Here is a 21,740-nt window from a genome sequence, read left to right on the forward strand (position 1 = left end):
AGACCAGTTGGATGACGAATCATATAAGCTTTGGCATTTGAAATGAGGTGGTGGTGTTTATTTAGGGTGTGGTTCAGTGGAAATGAAGGAAAGTAAATTCCACGTTGACACTTTACAACATTGATATCCGTAGTCCAGTACCTTTCATTATCACAGTATTAGAGTTTAGTGGATAAGGTTAAGGAAGTAACGATGAAAAATGTGGAAGAAATAAAGAGTGTACCCTGAGCCACACAGTGGTACTTGGGACATCTTGGCTTCTGGTATTTCGTAATTAATAGGCCTCTGAAGTGCCCCTTTGCCCAAAGGTGAGGCTGTCCCTGTCCTATGAACCACCTTTTCCTTCTGCTGTCTCACTTCTCTTCACCGGGCTTCACACCAGGATAGCAAGCAAGTGCTGCTTTAATGTGGGCATGCAGCCATCGACTCTATATTTGTAATTTTGAGCATCCACTCTGGTTAAGATGCTCTTTTCCTTTTCTGACAAAATATGTGAAGTCTCAAGTCCTGTGTCACCTTCTCATTTAAGCTTCATATTCTTATCCTTCTGACCTCCCTCACCCCATTAATTGTTGAGTCACCGTGATCCTGTAATACCATTTTTTCCTGCTTCTTATCATGTTAAGTGTTAGGGACCCTGTAAACCCTCAATGAATTAATAAATCAGTTGTATACGTTAACTCTTTCCACAGCCTCCCTCCCATCTCTCATCAACCAACACCAACCAGCTCTGATCTCACCACTTGACGGACGCAGTTCTTATTGCCAAATCAACAACTTGTCCTCGGGCCCAGGGCCAGTTTTATGAGCATATGCCCTGTGTAGTCACTTAGGACTGGTTTAATGCCCTGCTATCACTGTCCTGAAATTCTTAGCAGTTTTTCTTTTTTTTTTATTTTATTTTATTTTATTTTATTTTATTTTATTTTATTTATTTATTTATTTTTTATTTTTTAATATATGAAATTTACTGTCAAATTGGTTTCCATACAACACCCAGTGCTCATCCCAAAAGGTGCCCTCCTCAGTACCCATCACCCACCCTGCCCTCCCTCCCACCCCCCATCAACCCTCAGTTTGTTCTCAGTTTTTAACAGTCTCTAATGCTTTGGCTCTCTCCCACTCTAACCTCTTTTTTTTTTTTTTTTTTTTCCTTCCCCTCCCCCATGGGTTTCTGTTATGTTTCTCAGGATCCACATAAGAGTGAAACCATATGGTATCTGTCTTTCTCTGTATGGCTTATTTCACTTAGCATCACACTCTCCAGTTCCATCCATGTTGCTACAAAAGGCCATATTTCATTTTTTCTCATTGCCATGTAGTATTCCATTCTTAGCAGTTTTTCTATGAGGACCCCCACATTGACATTTGATGCTGGGCCCCACAAATTATGTAGCTGGTCCTTTTCAGGCCTGATGTTACTCTAATTTCTTGAAAGCATTTGATACGGCTTGTCACCCTCTCTGAATACTTCTTGAGTTCCTGGACAGCAAAATCTGCTTGTCCCCTCCTGTTTCATTTACGGCTCCTTTAGGTACCTCCACCCTCTTCTTCATCTAGATTCATTCCCCAAGTGATCCTACGCAGTGTCCAGTCCTTCTCTACACAGCGGCTGCTGCTGACAGTGGCACAAAGAAAACCGATAGTAATAATGGGTACCTTTGAGTGTCTTCTGTGTGACAGGCATCGATTACAAGTATCATTTCATGTAATACTTAAAACACCTCATTTGTAGATTCAGTGTCGCAGGCATAGAAAGGCTGAGTAACTTGCCCAAGGGTACATAGCTTGTAGACGATAGCTTGGATTTGACTCAGGGAGTCTAATTCTATAGTTTGCTCCTTTAACCACCACAGTGAACACTTAAAATCTCTCCCTGAGCTCTCGGTGGGTATATCCATCCCCATACTTGACATTTCCACCTGTATGTCTAATGGGCATCTTCAGCGTACTGCATCCCAAAAAGAACTCTTGATTCCCACCCCACGCTGCCTCACTGTCAACCTCCATCTCTTCTGGCTTTTCTTTTAAACACATTATTTTTTAAAAGTTTATTTACTTATTTTGAGAGACAGAGACAGTGCAAGCAGGGAGGGGCAGGGAGAGGGAGAGGGAGAGGGAGAGGGAGAGAGAGAGAGAGAGAGAGAGAGAGAGAGAGAGAGAGAGAATCCCAAGGAGGCTCCTCACTGTCGGCGCAGTGCCCGTCATGGCATTCGAACCCATGAACCGTGAGATCGTGACCTGAGCCAAAATCAAGAGTCAGACACTTAACTGCCTGACCCACCCTGGTGCCCCTCTTCTGGTTTTTCTAATATCATTAAATGGCCCTGAGATTCATCTGGGTGCCCCGTCCGAAAGCCTGGCCTGGTTGCTTCTGCTTTCTTTCTTCCTTGTATCGAATCCAGTAGCTGCCTGCACAGGCTCTACCTTTAAACATACCAAATATTGACCACTTCTCCCACTTCCGTGGCCTCCAGCTTAGTCCAAACCACCACCTTCTCCTGACTGGATTATTGCAGTAGCCTCCTAATTGATTTTCTTCTTCCATTCTGCCCCCCTACACCCTGTATATTCTGCACAGAGCGAGCAGGGTGATATTTTTAAACATTTTTTCTAAATGTTTTATCGAAGTATAAGATATGTACCCAAATTGGACAAGTTGATGAATTTTCACAATGTGACATGCCCATTTAACAAACACTCAGAGCAAGAACCATTACTAGTGCCCCCAGGAGTACCCCCTTGTGCTCCCTTGTAGCTACTATTCTCCCTCTACTATTCTTTCTCTATTATTCGTCAGTCTTTTAACTATGTTATTGTCTCAGGCGGTCATGCGTGGGGTCCCGTCTGCCCCGAGTGTGTTCTCCCTGCACATGTCAGTTTGAATCACCCCTCACTGCACTCAGGTCTCTGCTCAAATACCTTTTCCTCAGGAAGGATCACTAACCGCTCCGTACAACACTAAGGGTGAAGAATATATAAAAGTCCTGTGAACATCTGTGATACTATCAGTGAACCGTTTCGCAATGAGCGATGTCAGCGCCCGCCAGGCCGCCTCTCTGTTCTGCTCAGGTTCGTCGGGTTCATCAGATATCACTGTGTTTGAAAGTAGGACTGAGTGTCATCTTTATCTTTGTGACAGGTAGCAGCTCTTCCAAGCCAGCGTAACTGTTCTCAGCTTTTCAATTTGAAGAAGTTCTTTTGAAGACTTCCATTTTAAGAATTGTGAAAATTTTGCCATGAAAAGCCTTCACTACTATGTTCTTAAATGAATGTTAATTTCTGAGGTTTCGGATTTTGTGGGTTTTCCCCACACCCCCCCCCTTTTTTTTTTTACTTTCCTTTTATTTTATTTGCTGTACATGCTGCACATCCAGATTGCATATCTAAAAGACACTGGTTATTTTTACGCTTTCTTAATTACAACTGTTATCAGTGGCAGGCTCTCACCACACCATTGGCTCTCCTGCAAATCAATTACTTCTCATTTCCAGTTAAACAAGTAATTTTCAATTTTGTCTGTTGTCTTTTCAGCTTTTACAGTCATTTGGAATAAAAATTCAATTTCAGTGGAAAAAAAATGGGTTAAAGACCTAAATGTGAGATCTGAAACCATAAAACTTTTAAAAGAAAACATAGGCAGTAATTTCTTTGACATCAGCCATAGGAACATTTTTCTAGGTACGTATCTTCAAGCAAAACAAAAGCAAAAGCAAAATAAACTATTGGGACTATACTAAAAAAAAAAAAAAAAAAAAAAAAAAAAAAAAAAGCTCTTGCACAGTGAAAGAAACCACCAACAAAACAAAAAGACAACCTAGTGAATGGGAGAAGATATTTGCAAATGATGAATACAATAAGGGATTAATATCCAAAATATATAAAGAACTTACAACTCAACACCCAAAAAACAAATCATCTGATTAAAAGATGGGCAGAGGACCTGAATGGACATACTTCTAAAGAAGACATATGTATGGCCAAGAGAAATATATACAGATGCTCAACACCACTAATTGTGAGGGAAATACAAATCACAACCACAACAAGATATCACTTTATACCTGTCAGAATGGCTAGAATCAAAGAGACAAGAAATAAGTGTTGGCAAGGATGTGAAGAAAGAGGAACCCTCCATATACACTTGGTGGGATCGTAAATTGGTACAGCTACTCTGAAAAACAGAATGGAGATTCCTCAAAATATTGAAAATAGAATTTTATGATCCAGTAATTCCATTACTAAGTATTTACCCAAAGAAAATAAAAACACTAATTTAAAATGATATATGCACCCCTATGTTTACTATAGCATTTTTTACAGTAGCCAAAATATGGAAGCAACCCAAGTGTCCATCAGTAGATGAGTAGATAAAGAAAATGTGGTACACACACACACACACACACACACACACACACACACACACACACAGGAATATTACTCAGCCATAACAAGGAATGGTGGCAACATAGGTGGACCTCAGAGATAATTATGCTAAGTGAAATAAGTCAGAGAAAGACAAATACTATATGATTTCATTTGCAGGTGGAATCTAAAAGACAAAACAAATGAATGAACACAAACAAAAAAAGCAGAAACAAACGATAAGTACAAAGAAAACATTGTGCTTGCCAGTGGGGAGGCTGGGAGGCTGGGCACAGTAGGTGAAGGGGAGTAGGAGGTATGGAAAATGGATGAATAATTTCTAAAAGTCCTCTGAACATATATATTTTCTGAATTTAATTTTTTTAAATTCACATCCAAATTAGTTAGCATATAGTGCAACAATGATTTCAGGAGTAGATTCCTTAATGCCCCTTACCCATTTACTCACACAACCCCTCCAGTAACCTTCTGTTTGTTCTCTGTATTTAAGAGTCTCTTCTGTTTTGTCCCCCTCCCTGTTTTTATATTATTTTTGTTTCCCTTCCCTTATGTTCATCTGTTTTGTCTCTTAAAATCCTCATATGAGTGAAGTCATATGATATTTGTCTTTCTCTGACTAATTTCACTTAGCATAATACCCTCTAGTTCCATTCACGTAGTTGCAAATGGCAAGATTTCATTCTTTTTGATTGCCAAGTAATACTCCATTGTGTGTGTGTGTGTGTGTGTGTGTGTGTGTGTACTACATCTTCTTTATCCATTCATCCATCGATGGACATTTGGACTCTTTCCACACTTTGGCTATTGTTGATAGTGCTGCTATAAACATTGGGGTGCAAACATATATGATATTATTAGTGAACTGTCTCCCCTATGATGTTGTGATTCCTTGAGGTAAGGGATTCTGTCTTCTTTTTATAGATCTTGTTTGTAGCATAATACTTTAGAACTTAAATAGTGTAATGCTCATGATAATTCATTGTTTTCCCTATTTGGTCTCCCTTAGCTCCAGATAATTTAGTCTCTGATATAAATATTTAATAATTTTATGAACAGTGGTGGAGCATCAACTTTTTGTATATTTTTTGAAAGGGGTAGTATACAGCATTATAGTTTGAAACTTTAAAACTCACTTTAACTTTTTAAAGTTAACTGGAAACAGTGCATACTTAAGTCCAATGAATTTTATCTATGACTAAAGAAGTGAGAAGGTTTTCAGTGACTTTATATTCTCTTTTAACAGTAATGCTAATTCTATTTCAAGTTTATAAAGTCGTATTTTTTTCTAAGATTCTGCAGTCTAGACTTAGTGATTCTCATTGACCTGGTTCCTATTATTGGGGTAATTTGGGGGCTACATGCATGTATAAAATTTGGTTTGGGGGCAAGAATTAGATCTAGCTTTCATTGGTTTATTTGTTCATTCTTTGTCCAAGGCATTTATTTCCACCATTGATTGCATTTGTCTTTATTTCCTTAAAGCCTTAAACTAATGTCTGACATACACAATTCTTTTATTAATTGTAGAATGTCAGAGCAGAAAAAGATTTTCAAGACCACCTTTTCCAGCCATAAAAGACATCACTGGGTCAATTAGCAAAATTGGAAAATAGTTGGTAGATTAAAGTATTGTCAGTAATAAATTTCCTGAAGTTGATACTGCTATGGGTATGTAAGAGAACATCCTTATTCTTAGAAAAACACAATGAAGTATTTAGGAATAAAGTCACCATGATAATGTATTCACTTCCAAATGGTTCAGGGAAAGAAAAAAACCAACTGTGTGTGTGTGTGTGTGTGTGTGTGTGTGCGCGCGCACGCACTTATGTGAGCATGCAAGCTCGTTCATGTATACAGAGTGAGTACAAGTGAGTGTAAGAGTAAATTATAAACCAAGTGGAGCAAAATATTAACAACAAGTAGATCTGGCAAAGGGTAGGGTTGCTGGGTGGCTCAGTCAGATGAGCCTCCTACTCTTGATTTCAGCTCAGGTCATGATCCCGGGATTGTGGGATTGAGCCCTGCCCCAGGCTCCTGTTGAACAGGGAGACTGCTTAAGATTCTGTCTTTCTCCCTCTGTCCCTCCCCACTGCTTGCTCTCTCTCTCTCTCAAAAATAAAATTAAATTAAAAAAAAAGATCTGGCAAAGGGTATATTAATGTTCTTTATACTATTCTTATGTTTCCTCTTAAGTGTGAAATTATCTTCACATAAACATTTTTAAAAAATCATCATTCTCAGCTCTCTCAGGAAAAGCATTCAGTCTTCATGACACAGATGTTAAGTAACTTTCCCAGTTATCCTGAGAGTTAGAGACAGAACTACTCCTAGTCCCGAGGGCCTGTGTTATGCTGCTATCTTCTAGTAAATAGTCATTGAACTCCAGCCAGATGCAGGGACCAGTAATCCTGACTTGTGGCTGCATAGAACACAGCCAAGCTTGCACATTAGTGATGTAGCTTTGAGTTACTTTAAAAAATATTTTTTTCCATGACCTGGTCAGGCTTAAAAACCTCCAGCCCCTCTGTTACCTGGACATCGTGTTACTAGATATCCTGTTCCATTGTAATGAGACGTGCCTACATTCACATTTTAACAATCAGTGGTTTGTTCTTCTCTTTCTTCATAGCTACTGCTTCTTGGGATACGTTCCTCATGCTATGGAATTGCAAGCCACAAGCTAGAGCTTTCAGATATGTGGGTCACAAGGATGTGGTAACCAGCGTGCAGTTTTCCCCACTTGGAAACTTACTGGCATCTGCTTCAAGAGACAGAACCATTAGACTCTGGATTCCTGATAAGTAAGAGAAACAAAGTAACCTGATATACTCTGGATTTAGGCATGTGAAAGAAAATAAGCCTGGCTGTTCCTTCTGCACTGATCTAGAATGCCTGAACCCCCAGTTGCCTGCGCTGTTCTTAGTCTGAGTCACACGCGAGATGTACTGCCCTCGTCATAAAGTTAGCAAACTGTTTCATACCATTTTTTCCTCATCTTTAACTCTGAATTATCTCTTCTATTTGAAACCTATTTCTTTTTTTTTTTTTTTTTATAATTTTTTTTTTCAATGTTTATTTATTTTTGGGACAGAGAGAGACAGAGCATGAACAGGGGAGGGACAGAGAGAGAGGGAGACACAGAATCGGAAACAGGCTCCAGGCTCTGAGCCATCAGCCCAGAGCCTGATGCGGGGCTCGAACTCACAGACTGCGAGATCGTGACCTGGCTGAAGTCGGACGCTTAACCGACTGCACCACCCAGGCGCCCCGAAACCTATTTCTAACCATGGAAATATGCTTTAGGTTTTTTTTTTTGTTGTTTTTGTTTTTTTGGCAGGGGAATGGTTATCAATCCCTTTTATAAATCTGATGTAACCTTCACATTATCTCCCCAGAGAGATACACAATTACATATGTAACTGAAATTTTATAGTTTATTAATCTACTATTGCCAGTTTGTGGATCTTCCGTGGGCCTTTGGATCTCTATTAATCCCTGTGCCAGAACTATTCTTTGATGCATATAATTCATTATTGGGCTCTGGAGTTTTCTTGCTGAAGAAAGTTTCTGAAAGATGTTTAAATCTGATTTGACAAATCATTATGACAAATCTCTCTATACGAGGCTTTTTAAATCCTAGCTGATAGCTTGTCTATTTTAAGCCATTATGGAGCCATGATATTTTAAAAAGCTTTTGAACTTTTTTTTTGAACTCTTAATTATATGTTTTCAAACACACATGAACATAGAACAAATAGCACAACACTCCCTTCCCTCATACTCATCAACCAGATCCAACAGCTATCAGTTGTTTCACCCATCCTCCCTGCCCCCCTTTTTAGCTAGATTATTTTTAGAACAAATCCCACACATCATATCATATCCCCCAGTAAATATCTTAGAGAATAAGCATTTGAGCATTTTCCTTGGGTCTTTTGTGGCAGGATTTGATTTGTGGTATGTGACTGAACAGGCTCAGGCACTCCCAAATGAAAGTTCATGGGGCATCTTCATGGCAGTGGACACTTTTTTTTTTTTTTTTGCCACCACCCAAGAGAATCTCCATGCTGAGAAATCTGAACATCACCCTAATGGTAGCACAAACTACTGAAGAGAAGTGACATGTCGTAATGACACTGTGGTGGCAATGTAGAAGGGAACTAGGAGGGAGGGAGACTGGTTTGGGATCCAAAAGGGAAAATGTTTTCTAAAATCCTTAACTTTGGGGATTTAGGGCTAGTGGTTTTGCTGTCTTCAGCACATCACAACTTCAGGCTCCCAGTACTAATTCTAGGAACTCTCAGTGAACAAACTGTACAAGGGTAGATGAGCCAAAAGCACACTGAGTCATTATTTGTAGTGGCTGATCCCAGTGCGACAGTTAGGCTTATGGAGATGTCTCTGTTTCCTCTTTCTAAATCAAATCATATGGGGCCAGGGCAATCGTGGATTATGGCAGTGGGATGGAAGCTGGTATATCACTTATTGCGGTTTAACAATCCTCAAAACTTAGCTTAATACAATAACTGTCATTTCTCATAATTTTGTGGGTTGTCTGGGTGATTCTTGTGCCCCATTTGATGTTGGCTTTACTCATGCAGCTTATTAAGCACCTCACTCATGTACCTGGGGCCTGGTGCTGGTTATTGACTGGGGCATCCGGTCTTCCAGTGGCCTCTCTCCAGCAGGATAAGGACTTCTGACCATGTGCCAGCCGGGTTCTAGGACAGTAAAAATGGAAGCTGCTAGGCCCTTTGAAGGTCTAGGTCTGAAACTTCCACGGGGTCACTTCTGCCTCATGTTATTGGCCAAAGTAAGCCACAGCCAGCCCAGATTCAGGAGGAGAAAGCGGTAGAATCTACTTCCTGGGAGGTGGGGGCGGGCAGTGTGTGTACAGGGATGAGAGGGATGCTGGCAGCTGTGTGTGCAGACATTACGGCTGGTGACTGGCAGGCTGAGGAGGAAGAGTAGGAGCAAGCGTGGAAGCAGTTCCGGCCTGGAGTTCGTCACGGTGGGCAGTCCAGAGAACTTGGGCCGAAAGCGAAGGCAAGTTTGTGGGAGGCAGAGAGCCAATGTCAAGGCAAGGTGGGGAACTGCTAACCAGTTAAACAGCTGCACAACAAACACAAGGCACTCCTTTCGTGGGTTTTTATATCCGGTTGAGACCGGATCCAGGGGTTGGACTAGGCTGTAGCCGAGAAGAAAACCCCTGAGAAAGAAGGCAAGCAGGATAGGTTGCTGGAGTGTGGACTGTCTCCTGGCTTCCCAGTCACAGCAGATGCCAGTCTTGTCTTTGTTTTCTCTAGGCCGTGTTCTTGAATTCAGGCCAAACTCTCCTCCTAACTGCTACTCCTAGAACTTCCCCTTAAAACCTCACTGAACCAGGCTCTGAATGCTCCATCCCATTTCTTTAAATATCAATTTTTGTTTTTCCTGGAGTAATATATATCAGGTGATGGAGATTTATTACCAGGTCACTTTTGCCTTCTACAGACCACTGGAGGGATAAGCCAGGATGGATCTAGTAACCTTTAAGTAGTGACTCTCACCAGTGGAATTCAACAAAATGTATCTAGTTTTTTTTATATGCCTGATATTGTGCTAGGGGCTGATCTTTAAAAAAAAAAAAAAAAAAAATTAATGTTTATTTATTTTTGAGAGAGGTAGAGACAGAATGCAAGTGGGTTAAGGGCAGAGAGAGAGGGAGACACAGAATCCAAAGCAGGCTCCAGGCTCCGAGCTGTCAGCATAGAGCCTGATGCAGGGCTCGAACACATGAGCTGTGAGATCATGACCTGAGCTGAAGTCAGATGCTCAACCGACTGAGCTACCCAGGCACCCCTAAAAAAATCTTTTTTAATGTTTATTCATTTTTGAGAGAGAGAGAGAGGGAGAGGAACAGAGAGAGAGGAAGACACAGAATCTGAAGCAGGCTCTAGGCTCTGAACTGTCAGCACAGAGCCCCGTGAGGGGCTCAAACCCACGAGTGGTGAGATCATGACCTGAGCTGAAGTCGGCCACCCAACCGACTGAGCCACCCAGGTTCCCCACCTCCCCCTTTTTAAAATTAATTAATTTTTTTAATGTTTGGTGCTGGTCTTATAGGGATAAATAAATCATCATTCCTGTCCTCAAAAAAACTCACAGCTTAATAGAAGGGAAAGAGGTCTATTTTTTTTTTAAGTACTGTATAATGTAATAAGCAAAATAGATGTAGCAGATAAGGAGCAATTAAGCCTGCCTGGGTTGCTCAAGGAGGTTAGGGTGGGGGAACTAATCCAGGGTGAGAAAAAGCAGGAAGTGCAAAGCCAGAGGTGTGTTTGAAGCTCTGGGACTGTTCTGAGTCCAAAGTTCAGTGTAACAGCTGGATGCCTTGTGGAAGAACTTGGTCACTGTACCTTTTCTTGGAAGGTAGCCCGTGACACATTTACACTGAGATTTACATGCTTAGAATATGCTTTTAGTGAGGGAATAAGAACAGTATGTAGGTGACTGGAGGGGATAAACGATTAGAGCAGGGAGACCAGTTAAGAGGCTTTCGCAAAAATCTAGGTAAAGGATACGTAGGGTGTATCTATCTGAATGTAAGCAGAGCTGATGTGGAAGAGGAAGAATTGAGAGGATATCTGGCAAGTGATAGCAGTATTTCTATCACTAAATCGGTTTTGTCGACCTATTGGATGTGGGAGGAAAAGGGAGAGTGGTTGAGTATGATTTCCAGGCTCTGCAAATTCTGTTGCCTGATGTGTTTCAAACAGTTATGTATAAATACAACTTTCTGAATGGAGAAAAAAATTGCTAAGTGGATGTAGTATAAAGTGAAGTATCTGGGGGAACTTTGGAGTCCTGACACAAGTAGTATTTCCCAGATGCCACCTTTGAACTCCAGGGTGTCTGCTAGCCTGCCCCTGACTTTTTTAATTTTTTTTTTTTCTGGTGTTTCTCCTTAAATGCCACACATTATTTTCTCCATCTTTTCCTATTCTCCTTTTCCCATCCTAGCCAAGAAAAAAAAAAAAAAAAAAAAAAGCAGCAGCAGCAGCTGAAATTTCAAAGTATTGAGAATTGGAATACAGTTGTTACCATTTGTCCTTTGTTTTGCTTGTGGGTGTAAGATTGGGCCCTGGGTGAGCAAGGCCTTGGATATGCCCCAGGGGTCTGCGTTCTCATTGCTGGTAGGTGGAAACTCCGGTGAGTCAGAGAGTGAGATTACCTAGAGACGTTCTGTAAAGGGGGAAATGGCAGAAGGGATGTCTCTTCCTTCCCAGCCCAGACTGCTGGTCCACACAACTTCCACGTGACCCCAGTTTGAAAACACTTCCTTGGAGCTGTTCACTAAGTTGATCTTAGCTTTTCTAGGTTGCAGGTTTCTTAAACTGTTTACTGCTATTTCTAGAGGAACAACAGGAACTTAAAATTCATGGTAGAGATTTGTCCAAAATATTGTTTCTGTAGCTTCTAATTAAAACAAAAACACCAAGTGCATTTCTGGGTGGGACCATGAGGGTCTTTTCTTGTTAAGTATGAGTTGTGACTTCAGTGAATAAAACTAGCTTTAAAGAGGGTTGATGAAGAAACTTTTCATACTTTCATCGGTTCTTTTACAGGAGTTAAACTGTTTTAAATGTTTCAAAGACTGTATACTGATTAGATATTGATTATACCTAAATCAAGTTTTATAAATATTACCCTGTTTATTTCCAGGAGAGGAAAATCCTCTGAATTTAAAGCTCATACAGCTCCAGTTCGAAGTATAGACTTTTCAGCCGATGGCCAGTTTCTAGCTACAGCTTCTGAAGACAAATCTATCAAAGTATGGAACATGTATCGCCAGCGTTTCTTGTATTCCTTGTACCGACATACCCACTGGGTACGCTGTGCCAAGTAAGTGTGAAGTTTCCTAATGAGATTTCCGCATTTTCTTTTTCCTGCTATGGTCTGTGTTTACCTCCCAACCCCCAGAAAAGGAGATCAAGGACAAATTCATTCATTCTTTCATTCAGCGAGTATTTGTCATGTGCCTGCCACGTGCTGGGAATAATAGTAAGCAAAACAGTCAAAACCCCCTACTGTCATGAGCTTCCATTCTAGAAAGGGGAGCTAGATAATAAACAGGTAGGAAAATGAGACAATAGGTCAGATGGTGCTAAGTGCCGTGGAGAAAAAAACAGCTGGATTGGAAGAGGGCTGCAATTTTAAACAGCAACTGCCTCACAAAGACAAGGTGGCCTTTAAGCAAAGATCTAACAGAGGGCAGGGGGTGAGGCTTGCATATGTTTGGGAAAGGCCTGTCTCAGAGGAAACCAGTACAGAAGCCCTGGGGTGGGAGCTGGTGGCTGTTTGAAGACCGGCAAGGAGGCTGGTGTGGAGGAGAGTGTGGGGAAGGAACAGGAGCGCCGGGGAGGGAGGCTGCAGCTGGGTCGGGAACAGCTGACGGATGTTCTGAGTGACAGGAGATGCCACTGGAGCATGTGCATCTCTCTGAATAACATTTTAATGCGATAGTTCCGACTGCTGTGCGGAGAAAAGCTGTCAAAGTCAGGGCAGAAGCAGGGGATGTCGTTAGGAGGCTGTGTGCAGTAGCTCAGATCCAGCTTGGACCAGGGCGTTGGCAGTGGAGATTTCGAGAAGTGGTCGGATTCCACCTGCCATTTGCAGATACAACCAACATACTTGCTGTTACATTGGATGTGACAGGGAAGGAGGAACTAAGAGTGACTCCACAATCTGGCAATCTATTGGGACAAGTACTATTGTGTTAGAATGTCAACTAACAGCCATGGAGCCCTTTCTATTTCCAAGAGACACCGCCTAAGTACTTAAAATAATTCCCTATCAGAACTGCCCTGGGAGAGTAGGGCTATTGTGTGGGTTTTTTTATTATTATTGTTTAAAATTTTTTTTTTAGGGCTATTGTTTCTTTCCCCTGTTTTGCAGCTGAAGGAAGTGAGTTTCAGAGTTCAAGTTAGAACTTGTCTATTTGAAAGTGATAGAAGCCCAAAGAAATTATTTCTCTCCTCTCCAAGTTGTTAATTGGCTGATGTTTGGTGACCTTGGAGTAGAGAACCAGGGGCTGCAGGCCTCGAGAGAGACTGTCTACATGCCGGCTCTACTCTCTCAAATGCCCTGGTGGTGAGGTCACTGCCAGCTCTAAGCCGAAGTCCTCATAGCTTTGCGACTGGACAGGAAAATCTCCTACCTCCAGTTAGAAAAGAACTATGGGCAACTCTCAGCTTGGATCCCGTGCCCATCCCTTCACCAGGGAGTAAGATACTGTGGTTGTCACAGGTTAGCCAGGCACCTGACAGAGACCAGTCATCCCAGTCTGAGGGGTGAGAGGGCATACCAACCATGTGTTCTGGTGGTGGACAGAGAGGACAGCTCTTAAAAGAAGGGGGCTGGCATCGACATGGTCCCTGGGGGGAAATCTGTGCAGGCTGCAGCCAGCCGACCGTGTGCACACTGTATGAAACAATGTGCCAGGCATCTTCAGCTCTGACGTGGTGGAGTGGTAGTGGGAGCCTCGCTCTGTCTTGCCTTCTGTCCCGTGCTGCTGTCATCATGCTCTTAGTGGGACATTATTGTTCAGGTGCTGATTATAATCTATGGTAGTGAGTCTAAGAAGAAGACAGAAGGTTCTACTTTTAGCCAATAGTTTTCTTCTTCTAGAGTTGTCAGCTACTTTTGACTCTGGCCAAAAGAAATACAGAAAGTATTATTTCTATATATGCCTTATAGCTGTGTGGTCAAGAACATGGACCTGGGACCTAAATATATAGGTTAAAATTCCAGCCCCAGCACTTACCAGCTCTGTGACCTTTGGGAAAATTACCTAACTTCTCAGTGCCTTAGTTTTCTTACCTGTAAAATTAGGCTGATGATAATAGTAACCTGCCACACAAGTTGTCATGGTATTTAAATGAGTACATATACATAAAGCATTTAGAATCATGCCTCCCATGGAGTAACCACTAGACAAATCTTAACCATCATCCTCATCCTCATTGGACATCTCAATCTTGTTTTGTTTTTAAAGCTATTATATAACTTGAGTTGATAATTTTTTCCCACCTAAGGAGGTGACATATGTGAAGGTCCCAAGAGGCTGGTCAGATCACTTGTATTTATTTATTAAGTGATGTACACAGAGATCTATCATCTAGTGGGTCAATCCCAGAGAACAGACAGAGGCACAAAAAGCTAAGCCAAGTACTGGGAGTCATTATTTAGCCCCCACTAGGACTGACTCTGGAGATGTTTGGCAAAGACACTGGTTTTTGTTACCTTTATCAGGTGGCTCATCAAAAGCAAAACCATTGAATGATAGCCATTATTTATCCAGTGGGTCCCTATGTGTCTGTTTTCTTCCTGAAATAATTTAAGGTGGTTTATAATAAATGCCATACAACTAGAGGGAATGAAGAGACATTTCGACGTAGAACCATGTCACCTTGGGTAGTGCAAATTTGGCAGGTTTAGCCTGAGTTTCCTGCAACCAAGGGATTGATGGAATGATGGTGGCTGACATGTCTTCATGTTTTTAAACAAAAAGGAATCCCGACAAGTTGTTCAGATAAGAGAAAATTTTTCCTGTAGAAGATTCTAGGAGGTATTTTATTCCTTATCCTTGTACCGAAGCATATATGTATAATATAAATGCTAAAGAAGGGGCGCCTGGGTGGCTCAGTCGATTGAGCGTCTGACTTCAGCTCAGGTCATGATCTCCCGGTTTGTGAGTTTGAGCTCCACCCCACCCCACCCCCTTCGGACTCACTGCTCTCAGACTGTCAGTGCAGAGTCTGCTTCGGATCCTCTATGCCCCTCCCCTGCTTGCGCTCTCCAGTTTTTTTAAAATAAATGTTTTTTAAACATTTAACATAAAAATAAATAAATGTTTTTGAAAATGCCTAAGAAAAGGTATTGCTACTGTAAGACAGAGGAATGTATAAAAGGTTGAAAAGATCACCAATAATATAAAATTTTGGTCTTCAAAATATTCCTTTTATTTTTTTTTTTTGGTCAGTCCTTCAAAGTTTTTATTCTTTTTTGTTTGTTTTGGGTTTTTTTTTGTTCCTGCTTTGTACCACATATCTGTGCTGCGTGTCAAGTAGGTAGAAATGAGAACTGCAGTCTTAGCCTCAAGGAGCTTTTCTGTTTTATGGTTCAATGGAAACAAAACACATACGAAATAAGTATAAAATGATGTCTCCTATGGGAAGATGACGCACAAGGGGTAAGGGCAGTGGGGCATTGAACTGGACTTGTGTGAGGAAACGCCAAGGAGGACATTGCAGGCCCAGCACTGAGGGACGGATAGGAGAAGAAGAGGCTTGCAGCCGTCTGGTCAGATGGGGACTGGTGGCCAGCCACTCACAGAGGGAAGGAGCAGGAGTAAGCTCTGTGGCCTGGGAAAATGTTTTGTGCTCTGGGAATGTTAAATTTTCAGCTGTTGCCTGGCACAGGAAGTAAAGTGGGATGAGGGAGAGGAAAGGTGGGGAAGGCTCAGGGCCATGGGTGTTTTGAAAAGACTTTGGACTTCATCCTCCAAGTAACACGGAGACACTGGAGGGCTTGGGATCGGGAAGAAGCATGATCGTTCCTGAGCTCTTTGTAAAATGCTCTTACAACCCACAGCATGACTGCTTTAGATGGTTGGCGTGAGATAGGTCAGGATTCACATGCCTGCCACATCGTTACCCTCAGGCGAGTTAGTCCATGGCTCTCAGCCTCAGCGGGAGGTGAGGGTAACCAGGCTTCTCAACTGGACCGTTGTGAGGATGAGAAATACAGTGTTCAGGACTGCGTGACGCAACAAGCCTGCCCTACCTCCCGCTGAGTAACATTAGGGAGAGACTTAGGAACTGGGGAAGGGCCCAGCATTTGGTTTTAAACCTCTCATCAATTAGAGAGGAGAAGACAGTGGTGGAACCCTGCACTTCTGTCTGCTTAGCATCTGTTCTGTTTTCTGGTGACGGTACCCAAGCATTCCCTGAGCTTTCCCTGAGCCCTCCCCTACAGTCCCTCTGTATGTGTATAGGTACTGGTGTGGCCTGATCTCCAGTCCCAGAAGAGGGCATTCAGCTCAGGCTTGCCATCCAGAACAGGGCATCTCCCTCCTACAGGAGTTAGTGAGTCTTGTTAGAACAGCAGGCCTTTCCTCTGAGATTGCTACTTTAAGCTGCTTCTTTTTTTTTTTTAGTTTATTTATTTATTTTAATAACCTCTGCACCCCATATGGGGCTCGAACTCATGACCCTGAGATCAAGAGTCTCGTATTCTTCCGACTGAGCCAGCCAGGCGCCCCTTGGGCTTTTTGAAACCTGTGGTTACTGAGGGACACCGTTGGCTAACAGTTGACCTGAGAGTGGTGCTGATTCAGGGGACAGCAGAGCTGTGAGCTTGAGAAAGAAAGAATTGCTATCTGATTACATGGTATGGTTTCTGGATACAGTTATACCTGGTTTTATTAACATGTGTTTGTGTGTACATTGTGTGTGTGTGTGTGTGTGTGTGTGTGTGTGTGTGAGTGAAATGAGCCTTAAAAATTCTCTCACTTTAAAAAAATTTTTTTAATGTTTATTTATTTTTGAGAGACAGAAAGAGAGACAGAGTGTGAGCAGAGAAGGGGCAGGGAGAGAGGGAGACACAGAATCCGAAGCAGGCTCCAGGCTCTGAGCTGTCAGCACAGAGTGCGACGCGGGGCGCAAACTCACGAACTGTGAGATCGTGACCTGAGCTGAAGTCGGGCACTTAACCGACTGGGCATCCAGGCACCCCTCTCTCACTTTTTTTTTTTTTTTAAGAGGCACTTTCTGTAAGATTTGATAGCAGAACAGAGTTTGGGAAAAGTGATGTGCACTCAAGACATCTGTTTTATCTTCACCCCCAGTGCCACAGTCTTAGTTTTAGCATCAGGGGCTCTCGTAGACACTTTTGCAGTAACCTCCTAAATGGTCTTCGTAACTTCAGATTTGCCCCATTCTCCCACCCTCACCCCCCCCCCCCCCCCCACCGCCCTGCCGCCTCCAAAGAGACCTTTGTGAAATGCAAATCTGGTTGTACTGTTCCTCAGGTTAAAGCTATTGGTGACTGCTTGCCCTGGCTTGTCTGCTCTGCCTTCCTGTCACAACTTTGTCTTTGTCCCCTTCCCCATCCCCTTCTTGCAGCTATACTGAGCTCCTGTGTGTGATGCTCTGCTGTGTTCTGTGCCTTTTCCAAGTGCTGCCCGCTGTGCCTGGAATGCCCCCGAATCCACCACCCCTTTCCCCATGCGGCTCTGCAGCTCTCCTTCCAGGAAGTGTTTACGGTTCTCCCAGGCCCCACTTACTACGAGTCCTCTATGCCACTGAATTGTCTTGCTTATGAGGTCCTGTCTGCTTAGGCCTCTCTTCCCTATTAGACTTTGAATTGTAAGTATTTTGTTCAGATTGTATTCTCTTGACAGGCCCTGTTCGAAATTCTGTAGATACCATAGAAAGCAAAACAAAACTCCCAGTCTCGTGGAGCTCCTTCTACCAAAGGGAGATAGACAATTAAAAAATGTACTAGTGACATGTGCCCTGCAGGAAAATACTGTGGACTCACAAGGTAGAGAGTGATGGGGTTGGCAGGTGCTCTTTTACACACGGCTCAGGGAAGACATCCCTGCTCAGGTGACTCTGAAGGGAGGGAGCTGATGAGGCGGGTGTGAGGCAGAGTCAGACGGTGTGAGAAGCACCACAGTGTCATGATTGGGTGGGGAAGTCTCAGAGGAGTTGTGCAAAAATGTGGGTTGAATGAATCAGTGAGGGGTGTGCAGGTAGTTTTGGTAGGAGTTTTCCAGGGGCTTCTTCAAGGAAGAGTCATTTCTGTGGATTTTTAATATCGAATGTAGGAGGACTGTACATGCATGTTACGAAGGAGAATGTTTATGGGGCTTCACTGTTGTTCCGTTTCGGCCGATCCCTATTCAGATTGACAAATTTGTACTGAGCTTGCCTACTCTTAATGGAATGCCTTTATCTCTCTGGTGCCTTGTGGTTCTGTTCTTTTGTTTTTATCAGTTCTTTTCTTACTGTTTGGCATTAGTGATTCATGTGAAACTCTTCCGAGGTCTCTCTGGAGGAATGTTCTTTGATAAATAATTTGGTTAAATCGAATGGGTAAGGATTTCATCTTCTTGGCAACTTTCCATATGTGTGCTCTACAACATGTTTAGAGATTCTTCCTCATGTGTTTATTGTAATCTTTTTTTCCTTGGCTCATGCTACTGTAGTTAGACAACAGGAGCATTGAGAGGGCCCAACTGACCACTCAGGCCCACTCAGGCCAGCTGACAGTCTGCAGTGTTTGTGCAGCTTCCTGTGAGAACTTAGCCTTGCTAGGGTCAGCCCAGTTCAGGACTTTCTTCCAAAGTTCTGAAGGCCCATTTTCACTTTTTACTCAGAGGTGAGAATGCTCAGGGGGCACTGAGTCATGCTTAATAAACTTAGGAGAGTCTGAAACATAAGCCAGATGCCAATTTATTTATTTATGACAACAACACTAACTTTCAAAGGGACTAGAATGTTTGTCTGTCTCAGTCAGGGCCTTCCTCCTTCACTGACAGAGTCAGAACAAGAGCTCGATGGGCCCTGGAACGAAAGCAAGAAAGTTTGTTGAAAAAACAAAATCTTGATGGACAGTTTTCTCAGGTTTGAATAGAGCAATGGGGCCATCTCTGCCACATGCACACACCTGCCAAGGAAACTGCATGATCAGCTGGTCGGGCGCCCCCTCCCCCAGGCCAAGCAGGAGACACACTGACGACTCTTGCCTCTGGCGGTTGCTCGGTGCTTCCTCTCTGGTAACCCGTGCTGCAGTACAGTTGATTGGATTCAGCAGAGAGGCAGTGCCCTGTAGTACAGCTCCCTCGCATGTGATCCTGGGAACACGACTCAATCTCTCCGAGCCTTGCTTGGTCTGCTCTCCTATAAAATGGGTACAAAGAGGTACCTTCCTCATAGAGTCTTCGTGAAAATTAAAGTGAATGAATATAAAGTGTCAGTTCATGTCAGCTATTAACTCCCTCATATTCCATTTTTTTTTTCTTTCTACAGATTTACCGGAGTCATCAATTAGGTTGTGTTCCCAAGTCATTTCGCACATTTGCACACAGTGTTTGGGGTTGCTACCACAAGTAGCTACTATTTATCCATTGGCTGTACTTCATGTATTTAACTATCAGAGGGTAACTTTATTTCTAAATATTTGGGTCTGAAAATCTCTGCCTTTTAATTGGAGAGCTTTAACCCATTTATATTTATGTAACTCTTCCTATGCTTAGTTTTAAGTCTACCATCTTACTCCGTGTTTTCTATTTGTCCCATTTGTTTATTTCTTTCTCCCTTTCTTTTGGATTGCTTATTTCTTAGTATCCCATTTTATCTCCTCTTTGGGCTTTTTAGCTTTACTCTTTGTCTTGGGTTTTTGTTTAGTGGTAACCTCTAGGAGTTACAGTCTACATCCTTAATATATCACAGTCTACTTTTGAATTAATTTGTGCAGTTTTATGTATAATATTAGAACTTATAAACGTTCTAATGTCAGAACTTACAAAAATTTATCTCCAGTTTCCCAACTCTTAACAGTTTTACATCTGTATATGGTATGAGCTCGCAATTCATTTCTTTTAAATAAGAAACAAAAAAGTCTTTATATTTGCCCTCATATACTTTTCCAGGGCTCTTTAATCTTTTGTGTAAATAGATCCAAGTTTCCACCTGGTATCATTTCCCTTCAACCTAAAAACTTCAGGTACTATTTCTTGTAGCATGGGTTTCCTGGTGATGAATTCTCTCTTTTTGTTTATCCATTTTGATTTATCTTATCTTATCTTGAGAGAGAGGGAGGGCACAAGTTAGGGAGAGAAAGACTCTTAAGCAGGCTCCATGCCCAGTACAGAGCCTGATGTGGGACTCGATCTTAAAACTGTGAGATTATGACCTGAGCTGAAATCAAGACCCTCAACTGAGCCACCCAGGCACTCCTGTTTATCCTTTTTTCTTTTTTTTTTAATAAGTTTTATTCATATATGGAAACTAAACACTACAAAAAAGGGCAATCATGGGCCCTTTGGAATCAGACAAGAAACATGATAAAAATTTTTCCAAAAATTCTTATACAATCATTTGTATGAGAAATAGCTATTTTTGATATGCCCTGTTTATCCTTTTTAAATGATATTTTTGCTGAGATGTAGAATTCTAATTTAGTGGATACTTTTTCTTTTAGGACTTAGGGGATGTCCTTTCATTGTCTTCTGCTTTGCATTTTTTCTTTTTTTTTCATGTGAAGGCAGCAGTCATTTTTATTGTTATTCTCCTATATGTAATGCACCTTTTTTTTTTTTTATAGCAATCTGACTGTAATGAGCCTGCCTATGGTTTTGTATATTTTTCTCATGGTTTATGGAGCTATGTGGATATAAGGGTTGATATTTTTATCACATTTGGTAAATTTTTGTTTATTCTTCATATATCTTTCTGCCCTCATTTCTTTCTCATCTTTTTCTGGGATTCCAAATTCACATATGTTGAATCTTGATATCATCCCATAGTTTTTTGAGGCTTTGCTTATTTTCTCAAATTTTTTTTCTCTTTGCGCTTCAGTTTGTATAGTTTCTATTGGCCTATCTTCAACTTCTCTGGTGTTTCTGTTCCAGCAATGTCTAATCTACTGTAAGCTTACCCATTTCTCTGATGAGATTCCCCATTTGTTTCTTCATTATGTCCATCATTTCCTTTAAATCCTAAACATATTTATAATAATTGTTTAAAGTTCTTGTCTGCTAATTCTAACATCTATGTCCTATCTAGGTCAAGATTCTCTGCTTTTTGTATATCATGTGATTTTTTAAAAATTGTGCGCCCACTTTTTGGGAGGAACACTGGGTCTTGTATGGAAACCAATTTGACACTATATTTCATATTAAAAAAATAATAATAAAATAAAATTGTGTGCCCAAATATTGCTAAGTGTTTGAGAACATAAAGTACTCTATCATCTCTAAAAAGTGTTGAGTTTTGTTCTGGTAAGCACTTAACTCTTTGATGGCTCAACTAGATTCTCTTGAGGTTTGGATTTAGACTGTTTTAGAGTAGCCTTGACACTTGGGCTATAGTACTAGTGGCCTTTCTGGGGCTGCCACCAAATGTCTGAAGCATTCCGCAAAATCTGCCCAGAACTTGAACATCTCTCAGTTCTATGTAACCTCTGGCATCTTTGTTCAGCTCATAGTCTCCAGTGGTTGTTCTCTGCCAAGCCTTTTTGCCCAGAGCATTAGCAGCTTTGTTTTTGACCAAACTCAAGGGGCCTCAGAGGCAGATTTTTTTTGG

At 41.8% G+C, this 21,740-nt stretch overlaps 1 protein-coding gene across 5 annotated transcripts in view; it reads left to right on the top strand.

Moving 5' to 3' along the window:
* Positions 1 to 21,740, top strand: part of POC1B (POC1 centriolar protein B) — a 95,580-nt gene that overhangs the window by 15,005 nt on the left and 58,835 nt on the right. For 3 of the 5 annotated variants that reach the window (XM_019446397.2, XM_019446402.2, XM_019446403.2), the window contains 2 exons: positions 7,016 to 7,187; positions 12,091 to 12,270. In XM_019446397.2, coding sequence (XP_019301942.1) covers positions 7,016 to 7,187; positions 12,091 to 12,270 — 352 coding nt within the window. Of the gene's footprint in view, positions 1 to 2,933; positions 3,073 to 7,015; positions 7,188 to 12,090; positions 12,271 to 21,740 lie in introns of all 5 variants that reach the window. The other 2 variants (XM_019446398.2, XM_019446399.2) reach the window with 1 other exon arrangement.

This window comes from Panthera pardus, unplaced genomic scaffold, assembly GCF_024362965.1.
Source record: "Panthera pardus isolate Hobbes unplaced genomic scaffold, ASM2436296v1 HiC_scaffold_6, whole genome shotgun sequence".
In the NCBI taxonomy this organism is placed as follows: Eukaryota; Metazoa; Chordata; class Mammalia; order Carnivora; family Felidae; genus Panthera; species Panthera pardus.